Source organism: Mya arenaria, chromosome 2 (assembly GCF_026914265.1).
Source record: "Mya arenaria isolate MELC-2E11 chromosome 2, ASM2691426v1".
In the NCBI taxonomy this organism is placed as follows: domain Eukaryota; kingdom Metazoa; phylum Mollusca; class Bivalvia; order Myida; family Myidae; genus Mya; species Mya arenaria.
This window is the reverse complement of record NC_069123.1, coordinates 25,197,918-25,222,126: the sequence shown is the minus strand read 5'-3', so window position 1 is coordinate 25,222,126 and position 24,209 is coordinate 25,197,918. Positions and strand designations below refer to the sequence as shown.

Here is a 24,209-nt window from a genome sequence, read left to right as displayed (position 1 = left end):
TTTCCATGTTGGATACCAATGAAATGGTAAGGTGTGAGGGGTTTTTTTTGTTATTTTCTCTCAGCTGCCTTTTAATAATTCTTTTATGGGGTCAAACATTTAGTTTGAATACTATTTTATTAAAAATTATGAAGTTGTTAGTTTTGGATATGCATGTAGTATGCATCTGACAATACTTTAAATATGTTTATTTTTCATGTATCGTTTACGGCATAGATTTTGAATTGTAAATAATTTCCTAAAGCGAAAGTACTTGATTCCTGAATTAATTAATTAGCAAAAACACCCTTTGCAGGATCTGTTTATTGCGCAAGTTAAAAATAGATTCCTGCAAGTCATGATCTGCGAATTTGCATGCCAGGCTTAAACATGCCAGGCTTAAACACTCCATGACAAGATTTCAATTAATTACAACTCTGATTTCCTTTTATATTTAGAAAACTTGTTTTGGATTTTAGACATAGTTGGATACCACTGATATACCATCACGGTATGCTTTGATATACCATCACTGTATGCTTCGTTGTGTACCAGCATTTGGTGAGGAAAATCTCCGTTTCATGAATAATTAATGAGGCAGTTTCATTAGTTCCGCAAGGAAATCTTTCGGGGGGGGGGGGGGGGGGGGGGGGGGCTGACTCTCAAATTTGCATAGACACTCTTTCTAAGACCACTAGCCTGCACAGACAACAGACAGTACAGGGTTATTGAAGTGTATTTAATTATAACGTGAGATTTAAGTAATAGTAAGATGATCTGAAGTAACATTTTAATTATTAAGAATGAGTGGAGTGAGGGTAATGAACGAGCTCTTCTTAATCAATAAAATATTACTTCAGGTCTAATACCTAATTATTTTCTGACACATGATTAACGCAAACTCTGATGCAGAGGATGTGGATGTGTATCGGATGAGTGGCATAAAGCGTACCTTTTAACACCTGATGTATTAGGTTGTATTGTAATTGGAAGAAGAGGTGTCACCCTTGCCTCACATATATTCACATAAACAAGAATTTATCATCAATTTTCTCATGGTATGAATACAGTGTAACAGAAGAATTAGTAGGCGATTGTGATGTACTTTTAAGGTTAAAATATAAACAAACTAAAATCACTTCTTTATCTTACATTTTATTTTGACCATTGCGCAAGTGACGGTTTACAGTACTAATAAATTCACATTTTTTTTTAAAAATATTTCCTATAATTATAATGTTTATTAATTGTAAATATCACCAGGCATTTTAATCATGAAACACCCAATTTATGAGGTTTTTTTTCTTTATTGTGACAAACTTTCATCCTCGTAATTGTATCACATTAATTTGTTAAATTCCATACACATTCTGTTAACTTTTTTTTCTCTGATTGCAGTCTTTTTTCTTTGGTCCCTTAATTAAATTTGCTTATCACTTTGTAGCAGATCTGTTTCATGCTCAAGGTATATTAGTTTAGTTCCTTCTGTGTGATTCTTTATCTTTATCTAGAATTAAATGGTCACAACATAAGGCCCAAAGGCTCAATTTTTAAAGCTTCTATTTACTGAGTGTTATAATGAAAATAAGGCCATATATACTTTTGTCTCTGCTGATGGGAATCATCATTCTGATTTAATAGATCAACAAGTTTCAAAGAAAACCGACAGCCAAAGATCCAACTTTTCCTGGCAATTTTGTTACAACAGTATGCATATCATGCATATACCAGAATGCATTATTTTGACTAAAATAAGCCAAAAACTATGAGGTGGAACGAAGCCGGCCCTTCCACAAATCATCCTATACAACATAAGAAGCTACGTTTGGTCTTGTGAGAGGTGACATAAGTCCTCAGTCTAACCTCCAATCATTGGTATAGACGGATTTCAGATTATAAAGGCCTAAAAAAATTAGTTGTTCGGTTAGGGTAACATCCTTTTCAAAAATAGGTAGGGTAGGTAGGCTTTTTTTTTTATAAGAATGTTATTTTCATCATTGGAGAATAGTGTTAAAGTTATCTTCTGTATAAGCATTTAAGGTTTTTTTAGTATTTGTTTTGTTTTTTTAGTTTTTCATTTTTTTTTCCGATTGACTATAAAAACGGTAGGGTCGGGTTACCCGAACCAAATGTATTTTTTTTGTAAGCCTAACCTAAAAATAGGTGCTTTAGGCCATGATAAATAAAAAGTTTGTTTGGCCTTTACCGTTTTTTTAGTCTCTCGGGTCATGGGTGGTCTTTTCTTTTCATCACAAAATTTGTGGTTTAGAGAGTAAAAAAAAATCTCAAAATATGGGTGGGATAAAGCCAGCCAAATTTTTTATTCATTTTGGCCTAATGGGAAAAAAACTGACTTAATTAAACATTCTACATAATGTGTTGGCACTGATTGATGAAAATCAGACTTTTGGTTACTCTTTTAACTTAATCCGATCTGATAGTTCCTGTTGGTTTTGATCAGGTAGGTGAAATGAATTTCATCAGAAAATATACAAAACGGGAATGGATTTCATCACAACATGTCATTCATTAATGATAACATTGAGTTTGCTTCAGTTAATAAAATTATGACCAGTTTCCGCATCAGAATAAAAGTAGGTTTTATGGGTAATGATAAAGTGAGCTGTGTCAGTTTGTGTGTTTTTTTCGCTTTTAAGGGAATGGTTGCGGCGCTCTTTGATACGGGAAATATAGTGTTGTATAATTGGCAAAAAGTACTAACATGATACATATAATGTTCGAACTTGATTCCAAACCTTTTATTCAACAATCCTAACAACATATTCATGAATGGCACTCATAATATTGCTAGATATGGTAAATGTTTAGAGATCAATGCTCCAGTAAAAAAGGGCGATATTTTTTATCTTGTTTGGGGGAAAATATATACTTATATATTGTATTTGTTTGTATTTATTTAAGGGTATGTAATGTTTGGACTTCCATTTGATAAATAAATGTTATAGAGTGTTTCACTTACTTATTCATGGGCCAGAATCTGCCCCTAATTTTGTTTTCATCTAAGATGAGATTATGACACCCCCCGAAGCTATGCCCGCTAACTCCAAATCCTAAATCTGTCCCTGATTTTGTTCTCGTCTAAAATTACATTTTGACACCAACTTCTCCTTACTTGTTATAGTGATCTAGTGGTTAAGACGTTTACATTTCACCCAGAGGTTGAGGGTTTGTAACCATCAGGATGAGAGTGGTCAAGTGGTACAGCTATCTGCCTTTCACCCAGGTTGTGGGATCTTTCTCTTCCAGGATTGGAGTGGTTTAGTGGCATAGAGGTCTGCCTTTCACCAAAGGGGTTGTTGGTTTGATCCCAGCCAGAATAGTGATACAGGTGTCAGTCTTTTATCAAAGAGGTTATGGGCTCAGTATTAACCAGGGTGAGAGTGGTCTACTGCTATAAGTGTCCATCTCTCACTCATGACATTGTGGGTTTGATCCCAGCTACCAAGTTGTGAGCACTTCTCAGTCAAAAGGTTGTGGGTTTATGAGTGATCTAGTGGTATAGGTGTCCGCCTCTCACCCAAGAGGTTGTGGGTTTATGAGTGATCTAGTGGTATAGGTGTCCGCCTCTCACCCAAGAGGTTGTGGGTTTATGAGTGATCTAGTGGTATAGGTGTCCACCTCTCACCCAAGAGGTTGTGGGTTTATGAGTGGTCTAGTGGTATAGGTGTCCACCTCTCAGTCAAGAGGTTGTGGGTTTATGAGTGATCTAGTGGTATAGGTGTCCACCTCTCACCCAAGAGGTTGTGGGTTTATGAGTGATCTAGTGGTATAGGTGTCCACCTCTCACCCAAGAGGTTGTGGGTTTATGAGTGATCTAGTGGTATAGGTGTCCACCTCTCACCCAAGAGGTTGTGGGTTTATGAGTGATCTAGTGGTATAGGTGTCCACCTCTCACCCAAGAGGTTGTGGGTTTATGAGTGATCTAGTGGTATAGGTGTCCACCTCTCACCCAAGAGGTTGTGGGTTTATGAGTGATCTAGTGGTATAGGCGTCCACCTCTCACCCAAGAGGTTGTGGGTTTATGAGTGGTCTAGTGGTATAGGCGTCCACCTCTCACCCAATAGGTTGTGGGTTTATGAGTGGTCTAGTGGTATAGGTGTCCACCTCTCACCCAAGAGGTTGTGGGTTTATGAGTGGTCTAGTGGTATAGGTGTCTACCTCTCACTCAAGAGGTTGTGGGTTTATGAGTGGTCTAGTGGTATAGGTGTCCACCTCTCACCCAAGAGGTTGTGGGTTTATGAGTGGTCTAGTGGTATAGGTGTCCACCTCTCACCCAAGAGGTTGTGGGTTTATGAGTGGTCTAGTGGTATAGGTGTCCACCTCTCACCCAAGAGGTTGTGGGTTTATGAGTGGTCTAGTGGTATAGGTGTCCACCTCTCACCCAAGAGGTTGTGGGTTTACGAGTGATCTAGTGGTATAGGTGTCCACCTCTCACCCAAGAGGTTGTGGGTTTACGAGTGATCTAGTGGTATAGGTGTCCACCTCTCACCCAAGAGGTTGTGGGTTTATGAGTGATCTAGTGGTATAGGTGTCCACCTCTCACCCAAGAGGTTGTGGGTTTATGAGTGATCTAGTGGTATAGGCGTCCACCTCTCACTCAAGAGGTTGTGGGTTTATGAGTGATCTAGTGGTATAGGCGTCCACCTCTCACTCAAGAGGTTGTGGGTTTATGAGTGGTCTAGTGGTATAGGTGTCCACCTCTCACCCACGAGGTTGTGGGTTTACGAGTGGTCTAGTGGTATAGGTGTTCACCTCTCACCCAAGAGGTTGTGGGTTTATGAGTGATCTAGTGGTATAGGTGTCCACCTCTCACCCAAGAGGTTGTGGGTTTATGAGTGGTCTAGTGGTATAGTTGTCCACCTCTCACCCAAGAGGTTGTGGGTTTATGAGTGGTCTAGTGGTATAGTTGTCCACCTCTCACCCAAGAGGTTGTGGGTTTATGAGTGGTCTAGTGGTATAGTTGTCCACCTCTCACGCAAGAGGTTGTGGGTTTATGAGTGATCTAGTGGTATAGGTGTCCACCTCTCACGCAAGAGGTTGTGGGTTTACGAGTGGTCTAGTGGTATAGGTGTCCACCTCTCACTCAAGAGGTTGTGGGTTTACGAGTGGTCTAGTGGTATAGTTGTCCACCTCTCACCCAAGGGGTTGTGGGTTTACGAGTGATCTAGTGGTATAGGTGTGCACCTCTCACCCAAGAGGTTGTGGGTTTACGAGTGGTCTAGTGGTATAGGTGTCCACCTCTCACCCAAGAGGTTGTGGGTTTACGAGTGGTCTAGTGGTATAGGTGTCCACCTCTCACCCAAGAGGTTGTGGGTTTACGAGTGGTCTAGTGGTATAGGTGTCCACCTCTCACCCAAGAGGTTGTGGGTTTACGAGTGGTCTAGTGGTATAGGTGTCCACCTCTCACCCAAGAGGTTGTGGGTTTACGAGTGATCTAGTGGTATAGGTGTCCACCTCTCACCCAAGAGGTTGTGGGTTTACGAGTGATCTAGTGGTATAGGTGTCCACCTCTCACCCAAGAGGTTGTGGGTTTATGAGTGATCTAGTGGTACAGGTGTCCACCTCTCACTCAAGGGGTTGTGGGTTTATGAGTGATCTAGTGGTATAGGTGTGCACCTCTCACCCAAGAGGTTGTGGGTTTATGAGTGGTCTAGTGGTATAGGTGTCCACCTCTCACCCAAGAGGTTGTGGGTTTATGAGTGATCTAGTGGTATAGGTGTCCACCTCTCACCCAAGAGGTTGTGGGTTTATGAGTGATCTAGTGGTATAGGTGTCCACCTCTCACCCAAGAGGTTGTGGGTTTATGAGTGATCTAGTGGTATAGGCGTCCACCTCTCACACACGAGGTTGTGGGTTTATGAGTGATCTAGTGGTATAGGTGTCCACCTCTCACCCACGAGGTTGTGGGTTTACGAGTGGTCTAGTGGTATAGGTGTCCACCTCTCACCCAAGAGGTTGTGGGTTTATGAGTGGTCTAGTGGTATAGGTGTCCACCTCTCACCCAAGAGGTTGTGGGTTTATGAGTGGTCTAGTGGTATAGTTGTCCACCTCTCACCCAAGAGGTTGTGGGTTTATGAGTGGTCTAGTGGTATAGTTGTCCACCTCTCACCCAAGAGGTTGTGGGTTTATGAGTGGTCTAGTGGTATAGGTGTCCACCTCTCACGCAAGAGGTTGTGGGTTTATGAGTGATCTAGTGGTATAGGTGTCCACCTCTCACGCAAGAGGTTGTGGGTTTACGAGTGGTCTAGTGGTATAGGTGTCCACCTCTCACTCAAGAGGTTGTGGGTTTACGAGTGGTCTAGTGGTATAGGTGTCCACCTCTCACCCAAGGGGTTGTGGGTTTACGAGTGGTCTAGTGGTATAGGTGTCCACCTCTCACCCAAGGGGTTGTGGGTTTACGAGTGGTCTAGTGGTATAGGTGTGCACCTCTCACCCAAGAGGTTGTGGGTTTACGAGTGGTCTAGTGGTATAGGTGTCCACCTCTCACCCAAGAGGTTGTGGGTTTATGAGTGATCTAGTGGTATAGGTGTCCACCTCTCACCCAAGAGGTTGTGGGTTTACGAGTGGTCTAGTGGTATAGGTGTCCACCTCTCACCCAAGAGGTTGTGGGTTTACGAGTGGTCTAGTGGTATAGGTGTCCACCTCTCACCCAAGAGGTTGTGGGTTTACGAGTGATCTAGTGGTATAGGTGTCCACCTCTCACCCAAGGGGTTGTGGGTTTATGAGTGATCTAGTGGTACAGGTGTCCACCTCTCACTCAAGGGGTTGTGGGTTTATGAGTGATCTAGTGGTATAGGTGTGCACCTCTCACCCAAGAGGTTGTGGGTTTATGAGTGGTCTAGTGGTATAGGTGTCCACCTCTCACCCAAGAGGTTGTGGGTTTATGAGTGATCTAGTGGTATAGGTGTCCACCTCTCACCCAAGAGGTTGTGGGTTTATGAGTGATCTAGTGGTATAGGCGTCCACCTCTCACCCAAGAGGTTGTGGGTTTATGAGTGATCTAGTGGTATAGGCGTCCACCTCTCACCCAAGAGGTTGTGGGTTTATGAGTGATCTAGTGGTATAGGTGTCCACCTCTCACCCAAGGGGTTGTGGGTTTATGAGTGGTCTAGTGGTATAGGTGTCCACCTCTCACCCAAGGGGTTGTGGGTTTATGAGTGATCTAGTGGTATAGGTGTCCACCTCTCACCCAAGGGGTTGTGGGTTTATGAGTGATCTAGTGGTATAGGTGTCCACCTCTCACCCAAGGGGTTGTGGGTTTATGAGTGATCTAGTGGTATAGGTGTCCACCTCTCACCCAAGGGGTTGTGGGTTTATGAGTGATCTAGTGGTATAGGTGTCCACCTCTCACCCAAGGGGTTGTGGGTTTATGAGTGATCTAGTGGTATAGGTGTCCACCTCTCACCCAAGGGGTTGTGGGTTTATGAGTGATCTAGTGGTATAGGTGTCCACCTCTCACCCAATAGGTTGTGGGTTTATGAGTGATCTAGTGGTATAGGTGTCCACCTCTCACCCAATAGGTTGTGGGTTTATGAGTGATCTAGTGGTATAGGCGTCCACCTCTCACCCAAGGGGTTGTGGGTTTATGAGTGATCTAGTGGTATAGGCGTCCACCTCTCACCCAAGGGGTTGTGGGTTTATGAGTGATCTAGTGGTATAGGCGTCCACCTCTCACCCAATAGGTTGTGGGTTTATGAGTGGTCTAGTGGTATAGGTGTCCACCTCTCACCCAAGGGGTTGTGGGTTTATGAGTGATCTAGTGGTATAGGTGTCCACCTCTCACCCAATAGGTTGTGGGTTTATGAGTGGTCTAGTGGTATAGGTGTCCACCTCTCACTCAAGAGGTTGTGGGTTTATGAGTGGTCTAGTGGTATAGGTGTCCACCTCTCACCCAAGAGGTTGTGGGTTTATGAGTGGTCTAGTGGTATAGGTGTCCACCTCTCACCCAAGAGGTTGTGGGTTTATGAGTGATCTAGTAGTATAGGTGTCCACCTCTCACCCAAGAGGTTGTGGGTTTGATCCACACAAGTGTGATAGTGGTCTAGTAGTATAGGCGTCCACCTCTCACTCAAAAGGTTTTGGGTTCTTTCCCTGCCAGGGTGATAGTGCTTTAGTGGCATAGTTGTGTGTGCCTGTCTACCAAAAAAGGTTGTGAGAGTGGTATAGGTGTCTTCCTTTCACCCAAGAGCTTGTGGGTTTGATCCCACCAGGGGTACATTTTCTTACAGAGGACACCTGCGTTCTCATTGATTCTTCCCAGGGACTTGTTACCGACTTAAGAGTGATTCATATTTTGTTATCAGCTTTCATCTGTCATAACAATCAGGCTCAAATAAATACTTGAGTCAGATTACATATAATTAACATTAATATAATATGTTATTATGCTTAATTGTCAGATGTGTTTTATTAGGTGACATTCTGCATATTGCATGCAACTTTATACTGATATACATGCTTTTGAAGTGGTAAAATGCAATCATATACTTAAGTTAAAGGCCCATCACTCTGGCTTAAAGCGTTTGTTGAGTTAAGCCCCTTAACTGACTCTGAAAATTAGACGAGCGATATGGAATCCAGTTGTGGTGCTTGGGTCTCTTTACTGCACACTTGTTAGTGCTCGCCTAAAACCAGACATTATCCCCTTCTGTTTTTACACGAAGTAACGTCTATCTTTCTGTAAGCCCTTGTAATATGTGTAACGAAAGGTAAAGAAGGACTGGTAAGCACTTCATTGGAGTCTCATGAATAATTTGCAGGTTTCGTTGTTTCATCTAAATTTGTCTGCTCATTGTTACAAACACATATGTGAAATACATTGAATAAATAAATAAATAATTCTCAGACAAATTGTGTTCTTATAGAATTGCTTCATGTCTGAGAAAATGCCTTTGAAAATTAACTAGGTTTAAAGGAATTGATCATGTCCGTATTTAGGGTTTTAGCCAGGTTTTTTAAAGGACAGGGTGCTGCAGAAGATGGAGGGTCAGGGCACATTGCGTGCTTAAATATTATGAAATTGATAGTACAGCATCCTTTCCATAACTGAAGCTAAAACCCTACCGTATTGATGTTCTACAAATGTATATATATATGTAAATATGATCTGTGCCATTAACATGAGGTTTGCTGGTTATAAGAACAAATTGCATCAAAGATCATATATTAATGATGAATACAGACTTGGTCTCATACAAATGTGTGTGTGAAAAATAATAATTTTGGAATGAAGGTGTATTTTACAGTATATAATGTAACAGTTCCTGAGTTTATTACAATCAATGTGCAATAAAAAAAACCCAGTTTGTTTTATTTTTCAGTTGATGTAAATTGTATTTGAACAGTCAGAACAGATCTGAAACAAAGTCTAAAACGAAAGCAATATGTTTTATATGTTCATGAATATTTATACTGAGGCCATTAATATCTGCAGAATATGGAGTTTCTATGCGGTGAAAGAGTGCCACAGCTGTACAGTTTTGTATTGTTTTGTAGGAATTGTTATTTAGAACCGAAGTAACGCCCGTTCTGGGAGATGTTTAGCTCATTGAGATCGAGACACATCCATCCATTCCTCGATAGCTGTCATATTCCTGTCCCATTATGAGAAGAAATAGCCCATGAAATAGGTTTTGAAATATCGAGAGGAACTGACTAAAAATGTGTGCTGAACTTTTAGTTGATGTTTACCTTTTTGAAGTAGACTGGTTTTTTTTAACCTATCTAGGGAAACAGTCTAGTGGGACACAAATTGTAAATTAATTTAAAACGAAACTTTTGAAGTTTCCAATATTGGATAATGTGGTTGTCAATTTCCCAGTGGACTCCTGAAAGAGGTTGCAAATGAGGTTTTACTGTGGTCTGTTTAAATGTGTAATTTTGTGATGATAAAGACACTATGACTATATTAGTGTTTACTCCCATGTCTCTGCCAATATGATCTGAATTCTCGATTCTAATTGAACTTTTTAGACAGCTTTTGACAAGATCGCCTAAGTTCAAATAAGTCATTAATAAGTTTATTTAGAGGATTGTACAGTGGTTTGAACATTTGCAGTGGTTAGTTTAGAGACATTTTGCGCAAAACACTAAGATAGTTATTATTTATTTTTAGACAATAACTTTAACACAATGGTTTAAACTGATGCTTTTTTCATACATATAATAAATTATGTATAATAAATAGTAGAAATTTTTAAGTTTAAAATTAATGAAGTTGTAGTATAGTAATGAAAAGTTGTGGGTTTTGTCTTAAAAAAACCTCGAAACTGTCATCAAGTGACATTATTAATGAATGGTCCCTCATTAAAATGTAGGCATTTGTCAGCAAAATTTTAATTTATAATGAACAGGAACAATGCTTTATGCTAATACATTATTCCCCATGTAAGAACATTGAAAAATAAGGCATGTAATAAAATATTTATTGTTTTCCCTTTTATATTAATTCCTGAATTAAGTTTTGAATTTGAAAAAAATCCCTTTGTTGAGACAGAAGCCACACCAATTTTATGTTTTATTGTACAGATTTTATCTGAGGAAAATTAAATCGAGTGGGTGAAATCAAATTTAAACTTGATTTATAAACAAGAGACGACCAGGGGAAATTTTTTCTATAATTGTGTGAGTGAAAGTTAAAGGAAATATCCCACAAAATATTCATTTTATATACCTTTCGAAACCTGTCACATACATAATATAACATGATTTGCATATCTTAATTGGTGACATTACAAGGAAGCACTAATTGTTTGGCACTTTTTTTTCATATTTTTTTTTATGAATTAGTCACTTAAAAAAACATCAGAATATTTATTTTGTATTCTCTGAAAAAAATAGGTGCAGTAAATCGGTAGATTGAAACATCTTTGGTGTGGCGCATGGTAGAAAAAAAAGTTTTGATTTTTTTCTGCTGTAGTGGAAAATAATTTTGGGGATAGCCACATTTGCTTGAAGCAAAGAAGCTTGTTTATTTTCAAGCCTTATTTTGTTGTTGTGCATGTTGCTGGAGTGTGAGTAAAGGCTCGTTTTTCCGGACAATATCATTCGCTGGAGCTCAGGAAGTTTATTCTTATTATTGTCGGGACTGTGATATAGATCGATTGCAGAAAATTTTGGCTTTTTCTTTGTACATTTCCTGACAGTTATTCCCTTGTGTTGAAATATTAAAAGTGGCAGGACTTCTAGGAGCGATTAATTTATTTAGATCATACAGCTTTGGAGAACGAATACAGTTACTTGTTTATATGGTTAGTTTATCAGTGAAATTTAAATATTTTTGAAATGCAATAACGTGTTTTTATGTGATATAGGAGGCTAAGAGATACATACTTCAAAAGAGCTGTACAAATAAAATTTCTAATATTTAACCGAACTCCAATGTTTTACTAAAATCTATTATGCGAGTATATTCTTCAGAAGTATATCAGGCACGTGACATTTTTAATGAAAGATGAGAGTAAAATTAATGTCACAGAATTCACAAATAGTTGATACATATGTCAGGTCTACAAAAACGTTCATCTTTCATTCTCTCGCATTCTTATATTCTCGTTACTCTGTCATTAGAAAAATATCTCAATATTACAGCTGGATGTAAGAAATATATCATGAAAAAAAGCTGCCACACAAACAACGAAAGTGCCTTTTGGAGCTGCCAATATTAAACTAAGTAGAAATTTGATTAAAAGGAAAGACTGACCATTTTGGTAATAGGATAAGGCGGGAAAGTAGATGCATGGTAGCTTCAGGCAAGAGGATAATATAGATAAGTTTGAACTGAACCAGCAAATAATGATATTATCTTCGTTTGTTTTCACTGATCTGGGGTTGAGAATAGATGGATGTCGCTCCTAATGAGAAAGATCAACTGTTACTTTTGTGGCTTATGATATTTGCACAAAAGATCACTGAGTTGCCCTTTGACAGTCCTCCAGACTTTATTGAAAGATTTAATACTGTGTGAGCAAAAGTGGACTCATTTTGTGTTTGTTTTGATATATCTTTAACTTTTAATTTCAATATTATATGATCAATTTGGATATTTTTATTATATTTAATGTGTTTTCACAATGGAGGATCTAACCTGCAGAATTGATGGCTTAAAAGTGGTAGGTATTTAATTATAGTTATTTGGAAATGTTGTTGCTGCTACTGCTGCTGCTTCTTATGCTGTTGTTGTTGTTTTCATAATGTTTAAGTAATGGTGTGGGTTTTTTTGTGCTTTTCTGAACCACTGTGCCACCCACAGAATCACCCACTAAGGTAAAAAACACACAATTAAATGGAAGTTTGGGGGTCATATTTGTAAATGGAAGGTTTCTAAATGATTTAATCAAAATTTGTCTTGCGATCTCATTTGGCATTGGTATAATCACTATTGATTTATTATGAAAAATCCCTGTTTCACTTTTAATTGTGTGTGAGCCGAGTTTTTTTTTTTTTTTTGGCATGTTGATGCCATTATTGGTTACATTAGTTCAAACATTTTAAAAATTCATTCTAGAGAGATATCATGAATAGTTCTAGAGAGATATCATGAAAAGTTCTGGAGAGATATTATGAAAAGTTCTAGAAAGATATCATGAAAAGCCACTTTATCAGGTGATTTCCAATGAGTTTAAAATTCAGTGATCTTGTCTTGGCATTTTTCTTTTTTCTATTTTCGTTGGGATTTTATGGCGAAAACCTTGTCCTAGCAATTATTGCAAGTGTTGTACAAAGAATAAAATGCATCATAATACTGGTATATCGTTCTTTGTTTTCCTAGAAAATAGTTAAAATCTAAAGTAACAATAACTCGAAAGGGCTTTTCATTCAAATGTTTTGAAACATTGAATAGTAGCAGGGTTAAATCCGCCCCCTGTGGGACTGCGCTTGTTAAAAAAATTGAGATATTAGGGTGTGCTACCAATATGAACTTAACACAGCTATGAATGTAGAGATGCAGTAATATGAATGCCAACATGGTGTGGTGACATGAAACTCGACTTTTAGCGACTTAAAACCATTTTGATTAACTGAGCCTGACTGTTCTAGTGGTTGCAGTATATATTATGACATCATCATTATTCGAAAAATTGCAATGTGAACATGCTTTTGTTTATCTGGTTAACAAGCATGTTTTACTAAGTTTATTGACTTATGAAACCTGATAAAATAACTTGACTTAAAACAACTTTGACTTGCTGTCTGTATAAATGCAATATGCAAATTACTCACTGTTTGTCAAGTGATTTGAAGAAGCACAAAATGGTTTGCTGTTAATTTGCATTGCAGATTGGTCGGTGATTCCATACTCTGTAATGAGTTGTGAACGATTGCATGTGAATATTCTGGGATCAAGTGCTGTGCCTTGCTGGTCTTGAAATGGAAATGCAGTGATATTGTCTTTAGGCATAATGTTGTTCTACCAACTTGTATGGTTTCAGAAGAATTAGTCTGAGGTATTGTCAAACTGGGCTGTGTGATATTTTTTTTGTCCGCAATTGAAGTCACCATTGATGTGGTAGCATGAATTATCATGTATACGTAGTTGGCATTGATGGTGGGATATACATTGTCAGCATTATTTTCAGCATAAACATAGTCGGCTTAATTGTTACAAGCGTATACATATATGACATCCATATTAGCATATACATAAGGCATTGTCCCTCATAGTCGGTGAAGATTGTGGCAAATACATAGTTGGCATTGATGAAAGCATATACATATTCGGCATAGTTGGTAAAATATAAGCATATATGTTGTCTGCGTTGTTGATTATAAGCATATATGAAATCAGCGTTGATGATATCTTCTATATAGTTGGCATGGCTAATAGGGTATACATAGTGGGCGTTGATAGGGTATACATAGCCAGTATTGATGATAGGGTACATGTATAGTTGGCATTAAGGATTATAAGCATATATGTTAAGTCAGCATTGATGGTAGCGTATATGAGTAGTGATGCATAATCTACACCAGTAGCCATTTTGTTCATTTTTCACTTCTGTTCCGTATCATAATGTATCAGTTAATCAATAATAACACACATATGTACTTATCAATATTCTTGTTTTATAAAACTGGCAATACATGAAAGCTCTTTTTGTGTCTCCTGTGACGTTTGGCAAACACATATGAATTACATTGCCCATTTTTTTCATTTTTTTCATCAATGACTTCTGAATGACTTGTTAAGTCGCCAAACTTTGTACGCACATTGGTCATGGTCTGAAGATGACCCTAATTGGTTTTGGGGTCATTTAGCTAAAGGTCATGGTGACCTTTAGTAGAAAAATAATGGGTGCACCTGATTGGCGACACATCCTATTCCGCCAGAAGTTTTATGTTCTCATTTGACGAATTGTGTTTATTTTTTTCTGAAGCATTGTGGACTTAAGACATACCATTTTGCATTTTGCATAATTATGTAGAATAATAATTAACAGCTATCCTTATAATGACTATAGAGACTTAAATATAGAGTTATAGTGAGAAAACACAGTTGATGAGAGAAGAAGAAAAAGTAAAGATTGATTTATGGGTCCCTGTCTGTTTTTCACACTCTATATCCTTTCCTGGAACTTATATAATTCTGTAGCAAGGATCTATGCCTGAAATATTGCCATTATAATTTTGTCATTGTTTGCAAAAGTTACTGTTAGATATGGGGATCTTTTTTTTTTTTTTAAATATCTGCTGTGTCTGTTGAATTTTCAAGTTCTGTTATAGTTGTTGATAATTTTTGATCTTCTAAACAATGAAGTCAGCAGGCAGGCTGGCACAATACAGCGCAGACTTGTTCAATTGACCTGTATTATATGACAACTTTTGTAGTGTTAAGCGCAAAATGCCTCTATACAAGCTGGTACAAGTGGGCGGGCTTCAAATTAAAAACCCACTTGATAACTAAACGGTAATTTGGCAGTAACGTTTAATATATAAATGTGAATCATACCAGTGACTCTATTTGCGGAGTCATGAGTTTTAAAACTAAACCATATTAGTGTTGACACTCATGCCCCTGCCAATTGGATCGCCATACAGTTTCTTAGTTAATCGTTTAGAAAGCCTCTGGTGAAAACAAACATCAAGTTTCCATTATGTAATTAAGTGGGTATTCATTAAGAGGCCTGGCATGCCTGCTGGCTAGTCTCTATCAAAAGTTTGAGATATATCTTTACCAAATAATATGCTCTTTTCCTGGAAAAAAATATCTCCCTCAACAGATGGCAGAACTGCTTGTGTAGCTTGACTTTCTATAAATATTTACTGTAAATGTCTTCATTAATACAAGATAATCCTCCTGCTCATGAAGAGTTTAGTTTTCACCAGTACAGATTTTTTCTGAAGAGTTTCTGGTAATATAAAAAAGATTCATTCATAATTCTTTGGACCAGAGAAAGTGAAGGTAGATGTAAATAAATTGAGGGAATTATAAATAAATTGAGGGAATTATAATGCCAATTTCATCTGTCTAAAATGAAGGAATCTAATTACAAGGTAAAGTGTTATTACATAATATCCAAAAAGCAGTATTCAGTTTTGTAATGAGCATTGATGATAATCAATTCCTTTGATTAAATGTCGAAATTTCAAACATTCCCTTGAAGTAGAAACCGATGCCAAAATGTAAAGCCGACAGGGTCCCATCTCCAAAGACTCGGAATATGCCCCTACAAACTGTTAAGTGTAACATTGTAGACATGCAGAATCATGTCATAAGTAACAGCTACTATAGTTAGATGACATTAAGTAAAATCTTAATGATTAAGAATGGGCAAAGTGAGCATAACTAAGGAACCCTTCTTAATCATTAAGATATAACTTCAGGTCATGAAACTGACTTGGAATACAACCGCATTGGCTGACAAATTGTCAACGCAAAAAACTGACACAGAAGTGTGTGTTGTAGTAGGCTTTAAACACCTGCAAAAGTTGAAATTCTTAAAGATTTAGCCTAGTACTTAATGATTGCTTATCTGCAATTTCCTTGACTGATCATGTAGGTTGTATTTTAAAGCTGTTGAAATTATTCACTAAGCACTTCAATCAAAGAGTAGCGGGTGGGGCGACGTAGCTGCCCACAACCATGTTGTTCCCAACAAAGTTTAATGTATCCATGCACTAGTTTTAACCAGAAAGGTCTGCCTATTTAATTGTTACAGTTAGATTAAGTGAGCTATACAATGTAGAAATTCTCAAACCTGGTACAAATATTCCTTTGAGAACTCAGCTGACTAGCTTGCATTTAAGTGTTACAGCATCAGTCATTTTATTATAATTCATTAAGTTTGTACCGAGTTTCAATTTCATTTTCATGTCATTCATGCGATGCCGGGGGGTTAATGTTGTTAGTGCGGATGTCAGATTGTCTGTAATAACTTTTTGTGTCCTATATATCTGTGCCTTGTAAATGTTTGTAAGGCATTTTATGAAACTTGGGTCAACTGTTCACCAAATAGAGACAACATGAACTGAACTTCTTTCAAGGTGGCTGATTTAAGGTCAAGGTCAGAGTTCAAGGTCAAAGTTTCAACTCATTTGTTTGTGTCCGCTATGTATTGTAATTATTTTATTCAGAAAAAAAAAAGATCTTACACAAATACTGGCATTAATAATACTAATAATAATGATAATGATAATCATCATTATCATAATAATAATATGTGTTCATATATATATATATATATATATATATATATATATATATATATATATATATATATCAGTTGTTTAAGTTGTTTAATACCAATGTTTGACTATAACCTAGTGATGATAAGTAATGTAATAATAGTCACAAGCTATTTTTGCAATGTAGGTTATGATTGTTTTATCTGTATTATTTAGGGGATTATGTCAGTAAGGGTGAGAGCATTAACTGAATTTTTAAAGGATTAATGAAATTTATATAAGCTCAATGAACTTGTTTTTAAGAATTTGAATGTGAAACTGCTTAATGGTCTTCTTGTTTAATTATAGAAATTCTTCAAAATTTATGAAATTTGTTAGAAAATCTAAATGGAGATTTTATACTATCCACATCATGTAGGTATTGCATTTTTTTTTATACATTTTAATGCTGCAAAAAATTAGACTGCTGTAAAAACACAAATAATTTAAGGAAAAAAAGGGGTTTGGGATTTATTTTGACTGCGGTAAAAATGACAAGACTTATATACATGTGAATAAAAAAAAATGAATGACTCTGTTTGTTTGAACAAATTGCCTTGACCTATTTTGTCTGTAATATAAACTATTAGTTTTATAACTTAAAAGTCATTGCTTCAAGTTCAATCATGGGTAGGATGCTACAGTGTATAATATATACTATGTCGAGAGATTTATAGTGGACACCTAGTTTACCTAGAGCTTATGACACAATTCCATGAAAAACGGTGTTGAAACTTCACTAAATCAAAAGTGCTGTATGTTGAAATTATACCTCGAAATACAGTGCCATTTGATTTTGAAATCAGTTTGATTATGAACACAAATATTGATTGTGTGAATTTGATATTAATTTGACATATATTTTCATGTTAAATTGTCTTCAGCTCTACCTAATTTGGTCAGTGATTCACAGTTATATCCTAAAGGCAATATAATAATTTTATCTACATCAGATATGTGCATGGGAGTGCTGTATCAGGGTAATCGGGTACTGAAAATTGGTGCAAAATACTTTGAATTTGCATCTTGAATTAGTCCATTTAGTTGTAGTAACTGCACCCACAACCTAAGCTACTGAGAGATCATTAAGAGCAATTCAGCACCAATGTATAATTTCAGTCAGGAGGGAACTGGACTGGTTTACATAACTGTTTTGAACCATATTGTAACAAAATGGTGACCAATAGATAGTTTTAAAGCAAAATATTTTTATATGTTTGAAACGGGATAAACAATCCTTTTTTTAGGTCTTGGAATCTGTGAAAATGTCACTAGAAAAAGACCCCATTTAAACTTCGCGTTTCAAAATATTTTAATTTTAAGACAAATGGGTTGTGGTTGGCTTGTTGAAAAAATAAGCTGGCGTTCTCAGTTTGTCAGTTTCTAATTCTCAACATTGGCCATATAAAACCTCTGCAGCTACCATTATAGCTGTGTTATCAATGACGTTTTTACAAAATCCTGTTATTCCAGATAAAATAGTTATTGCCCTTGATAAAGTAAGGAAATGGACAAGGACTCGTTGCATGGCTTGCGGTGAACTTGTTTCCTTCGAGTTCTTAAAGTTTCTTACTTTTTGCTTACACTTGAAAATAATGGTTTGGAGGAAGAAACATTGTATTCCATTCCAGATTTTATTTCAGTAATTGTTTTGAGTAAAAAACAAGAGTTGTCACTAACAGGTCTTTTCATTAAGTTTCTCATCAGAATCCTAAATTTAATCTTTCAAAGACAGCCTTGTTCAGTCCTTTAAAACATCGTTAAAGCAATGTAAATTATATTTCAGTTTTGTTTAATATTTCAGTCCTGCACTGTGACAAGTAAACTATTTGTATGTCTAAATTATAACAGGTAATCTATTTTATGTCAGTTCTACAAAACGTAAATTATTTTTACATCTGCACCACAACATTTCAACTATTTTGAAGTCTGCTTACAACACTTGAACTTTTTTTTAGTCTGAAATACGACACCTTAAGTTTTTTCAAGTCGATACCAAAACACAAACTATTTTTTTATCTGTTCTACAACATTGTATAAACTATTTTTAAGTCTGAACTATGACATGTAAAATATTTTCATGTCTGTTCTACGACACCAATAGACCTTATGACACGTAAGCTATTTTTAAGTCTGTATTACGACACATTTACTTTTTTCAAGACTATACTACAACACATACCGTTTTTATGTCTTTACTACATCACGTAAACTACTTTCAAGTCTACACCTTGAGTACATCATAGCTATTTTTAAATCTGTTCTTCGACAGGTAATTTTTTTAAGCTATTTTCAAGCCTATACTACAACATAAACTATTTTTAAGTCTGTTCTACGACACATCAGCTATTTTGAAATCCGTACTATGACATGTTTATGTTCTGCCAATGACACGAAGCCTTTATATATGTAAATAGTGTCCCAAGTCTAGTATGATGTTATATTGCTTGTGATGGGCAGGCATCATTTACATTCTGGAAGGCTAGCAGACTAATTTCACACAAAATTTACATTCTTGCAACATGCATGCGGTTTAAGCATAAATAATGGAATTTGTCTCGTCTCATCATCTTGCAATTTTTCATTGAGGATACTGGGTAGTTGTACTTTAATTTTGAACTATTTTGGGGGGAAATTTGTACTATACTTGATATATATATATATAATGCATCTGGACTTCACTTGTAGTGAAATGATGTAGAACTCTTTCTGAGTGTTTGTGTGTGCGTGTGTGTCTGGGTCTGTGCTTGTGTGTTTACAATAGTATTTTTGCAGAGTCTTTAAACAAACTTTTGAAAAAAAATACAATTTTACAAGCCTATAAAATAATTCTATAATCATGCAGTGCCTAAGTGGAGCTACAACTAGCTGTGTGATTAGGGTACATGCTTTATTAAAAAAAAGGTTAATAGAGAGTGCATGCAAGCAAATCCTGCATTGCAATTAACTTGAGGCAGTAAATCATTCTTTTGATGTGTCTTGTAATTATTACATCAAAATCTATGTAAATAACGACCTAATTACTCGATGCCATATGATGTTGTCTTTTCCCTGAAGCATGTTTATAAAAATAATATTTTCATTGAAAATATATTTTTCTTGATAATTTTATTTGTTCGTCTTCTTATACATTTGTTTGATCTCTCGCTCACTGCTCACTCCTTTGTTAATTTATTATTCATATTTTGGAATTTGAAGCTTTGCGCAAGGTGTTATGGCAAGAAGGATAACTATGTTTTAGATCAGGATGCAGTAACAGTTATAGTTGCCTCCCTTAGTTATCAATTATAAATGACATCTTGTTTAATAAGTAAATACCTAACACACTTTTAAAAGCAAGTTAAGCTTAATATATTAAATATTCAGGGGGGTCCTTATTGAAAATATTGTTTTCATTTTGATAACTACTAAAAACCAATATTTACTGTAATGTCCCTATTTCATATAGCTTTCTTAAGTAATGAAAAGAACCATGATAAGTTTATTACAACTTGTATAACATGTGTAGATATATATATGGTAATTAGGTGGTTAAGTCGACCCAATCTGTTAAATGAACGAGTGGCATTGAAAACTGAATATCTAATGTCCAGGGTTAAGATTTGGTTCTTTGATATTGGATCTATTGATTAGAACCTTTGACTTTTTGGATTGTTTTTATTGGAGTTTTGAAAGTGTTTCTGATATAATAGACTATAGATGTTCTCGTAAAAATGTTTTAAAAGTTTAAAAGTGATATCAAAGAATATGGCATTTTGGAACTGAAATTGGATTTTTTCGCTGGTGATTTAAAGGAATTTTAACACTGAAAAAAGATGTATATGCAAGTAAGAGAGATTAATTTGGGTTGTCAACAGTGAATATGAATGTTGCTTACAGATTTCTGACATTTGGGTTAAGGATATTACCGTTTAAAATGGAAATTTATGCAGAATTTATGATAAACTTGGCTAAGGCCACAATAAATTCTTTGTTTGGCATTACCGACATACACTTTAAGATATGGGTAGAGAGTTGTTGTTTTTCTATTTACTAACCCCATTTTTCCTTAATGTAAAAAACAACATCAAATTGGTAAACAAAATAGTGACCACCACAGTGGCTAAGTAAAATAATTGGGTCAAGTTTTCTTTTGATATTTGTTTAAGTAATGCCAACCAAACTTTTATTAATTGTGGACTATTTAATGTGCGTGATTTTTTTTATCTTTTTCATGCAGTCTTATTTGTTTTATGCAGTCTTTATATTTATTGATTGTCTCAAATCCTCTTATACTTAAAGAACATTAAACTTAATGCCATATTTTATTCAGTAGATACATCTTAACCACTCCGTAGATTTTTTTCACCAATATTAAATTTGCAATAGATCTGTTATCCTGCTAAACTAGGTGCATACTTTTTTTTTTAAAAACTTAATAGTGGGTCTAAAGTTTAAACAAAGATTTAACGCTAAAGCTCCCTTCATTTAAACATTTATTTACTCATGTCAGAGTTTTTTTCACGCAAGTGTTTTAAGGTATGAGCATTTTAAAACCTGAATATTTTGCCATTTAGTATGTAAGGGAGCTAAATCTACAAAGCTTGCGGAATACACCAGCACCACCAAAGGGAGGCTACCCAAATGAGGTCAATATTAACGAGGTGATCTTTCAGCTGGAAAATGAGGTCAACAACACAGTAAGTCAAGAGTGTGATACTAAGATACATCTTTTATGGGCTAATTAAATGTTTCCAAAACGGTGTCATATCTCCGAAATGTTTTATGATACGGTTCTTGAGCTTGGTGTGCAGACGTCACAACCACCTGTGTTTATGCCCATGTCCCTCTCAGTGGAATCTCCGAACACGATTCTGATTGAATCCTTTAGAAAGATTCTGACGAATACAAACCATCAAAAGTTCCAGTTAGTCATTAGCTGTCTTATTAAATGAGACATTCAGCCGTTCATGTGTATGCGCTGGCTTGAAAAACATCTTTGTATCATTGGTAGTGCAGATTTTACGGTATAGTAAAGCAAAAATCATAATTTACTATTCAAGTGACATTTATTCAAAATCAGTACATACACATGTATAACAAACATCAACTTTGATTGATAAACTTTTAACTACTTACTAAATAATACTTTATAGAAAATATTAATTACTGATAACAATATTAATATAAGTTAACCGTGTGTTTAATAGCTGAAATAGCAAAAATATTAAATGATTGGTGAATGCTAAAAGATTAACTGTGATCTACTATCGACTCATAAGGTAAAAATACCGTGTTTTATGCTCATTTCATTCAAATTAAACTCGGTATCCTTCATAAGAACCATTGTTTTGGACATTTGTTCATCCCTTTTGGAATATTAAAACAATATTATCAATTGTGGTAAATCTTATAGATCCGGCGGTAAGAGTACATCTTGAAGTAAAAATCATAATATTGTTTGAAAGATTGAGGAATGTACTCAAAATATGGATTCCGAGTGTCAATGATAATTCATAATATGGCATGTATTTTCTATTTGCTTATTCTATTTACCTTAAATGAAATATCTGAATGTAATCATTGGTTGTATGCTTTAAAAAATATCAGTTATACATTACTCGTACCATTTTCCAACTCCGCTGAAAGGAAGCATCAATGCAGTACAGTTAAGACAGGCTTGTTTTCCATTTTCAAATGAAAAAGGACTTCCTTAAGTAAATTAAAAAAATTCAATGATTGGTTTTTCACAGGGAACAGTTCCATCCTGGATGAACTTTTCTAATCAAAAGTGTTTTTTGTGATTTAAGTATGCAAAGCATGGTTGAATGAAATTAGTAAAAAGACATTAGGAATGAAAATATCTCATTTCGTTAAAAGGAGGAATTATTAAGGCTTTTTTTATCAAGAAGAAAGAAAGTTAAGGACTTGTCAGAGACTTCAGGTGTTGTTGATGGCGTGGTGCGAAAACTTCAATTTCATCCATTATATCAACTTTCGAACTAAATCATTATAGTTTGGCCCTTTTTATATTCTATGACTTTTACGATCACCCCCGCCCCAAAATACTCATTTTTGAAATAAAAATCAAATTGTGATTTCGTTTTTTGTTTTATTTCCACTGATGAAACTGTATTGCAGCAAATCATTAAAAGCAGCTGATGTTGCAATAGCTGTCAAAATGAATGTCAATATTCTGATAAAATTTAATGAAAAATCTGATTTGCATCTTTATTGATAAAACAACTGCCCCGATCCAGTTGAATAAATATTCACTGCCTAGAATGGAACAAGCAGACAAAATTATATTTTGTAAATAATTATGACACAGTTAGTGAATTAGTATCGCAATGTGGAAGAGAACTATCTGGTTAAGAAATGAATTTCTTACTTATGAATAACCAGTGGTTACCAATTAATGGTGTAATCCGAATAATCGTAATATCTAGTTCCTGAAGAGCATTTCTAGTTGTTAACAAAATCACTCGGTATATATCAACTTGAAACTTTAAATAAATATGAAGTTCGTAAGGGTAAGTAACACATTAATTGCAAAAAAAAAATCTTCAGAAATATAATTTCTCGATATTTTTCAAATCATATAATATATGTTACAATCAATGAATAAATCTTGAATAATTCTCAAAAGAAATTTTGACAGTTGGCATATATCATGCTGATTACTTCACCTCTGCGTATTGGCCTTTTGGCAACAGTGCTACTCAACTAAATTTCTGACTTTTCACTGTTGAAAACAGACACCAATATTGATTTCCAGTGTGTTTTTTTTCCACTTTTAAGAAAATGTTGGCGGGGCCCTTCATTTTAGCAAAAAGGGGAAAGATATTAGCATGATTTATACAATGTTCAACTTATTTTCAAACTTGTTAATCAACAAACATCTTTTCAATAAGGAAATAATTATATAAAAGGAAATGTTATAACATGCATTTACAAGAGTATAAAGAGTGAATAATGAAAAAAAAATGGAGTGAACTTGTCAGATAAAACAAAAATAAATGTGCATACACTTACATAATTGACATTCAAAAAGAAAATCATAAAGGATATATCATAGCTTTTTCTTTTCTGTGACCAACCAAAAAATAAAACTCCAGAAATGTAATTTTATTTCTTTTTTTATTTCCTCCTGCTTGGACACTTTTCGTAAAACATATACGGTAATTAAAAAAAAAATGTTTCCTCCTGCTCGGACACTTCATGTCTTCGTTCGTAAAACATATAATAAAATAAAAGGCCTGATATAAAGATGAAGCAAAGTTTACATGTACGATGAATCAATGTTGCAAGTTTTCTGATGCAGCATTTTATTACAATTGGTAATTTACCCTCTAATTGTTGACCAGAAAGAAACTTGCAAGAACGTTAAACTTAAGTGTAATTGAAATCCAGGGCTTCTAAGATATGAAGTTAGAAGTAAGTGTTCGTAAGTTTCCTAATGATGTTGAGGAGGAATATCACTACAAATTACCATGTTGTAAAGTATTTTTGAGCTTAATTAAAAGTATAAGAAGAACATTGTAACATGTTACCTAGAAATTAAAATT

General features: G+C 35.6%; 1 protein-coding gene across 2 annotated transcripts in view; it reads left to right on the top strand.

Annotated features, from left to right (window-relative positions):
- LOC128206856 (cAMP-dependent protein kinase regulatory subunit-like) overlaps positions 1-24,209 on the top strand; it is a 107,065-nt gene that overhangs the window by 29,137 nt on the left and 53,719 nt on the right. Inside the window, exons 1-2 of one of the 2 annotated variants that reach the window (XM_052909571.1) lie at positions 20,294-20,489; positions 21,219-21,341. The exons of the other annotated variant lie outside the window; for it this stretch is intronic. Coding sequence (XP_052765531.1) covers positions 20,478-20,489; positions 21,219-21,341 — 135 coding nt within the window. The 5' untranslated portion in view covers positions 20,294-20,477. Of the gene's footprint in view, positions 1-20,293; positions 20,490-21,218; positions 21,342-24,209 lie in introns of those variants that run through there. 2 annotated transcript variants of the gene reach the window in all.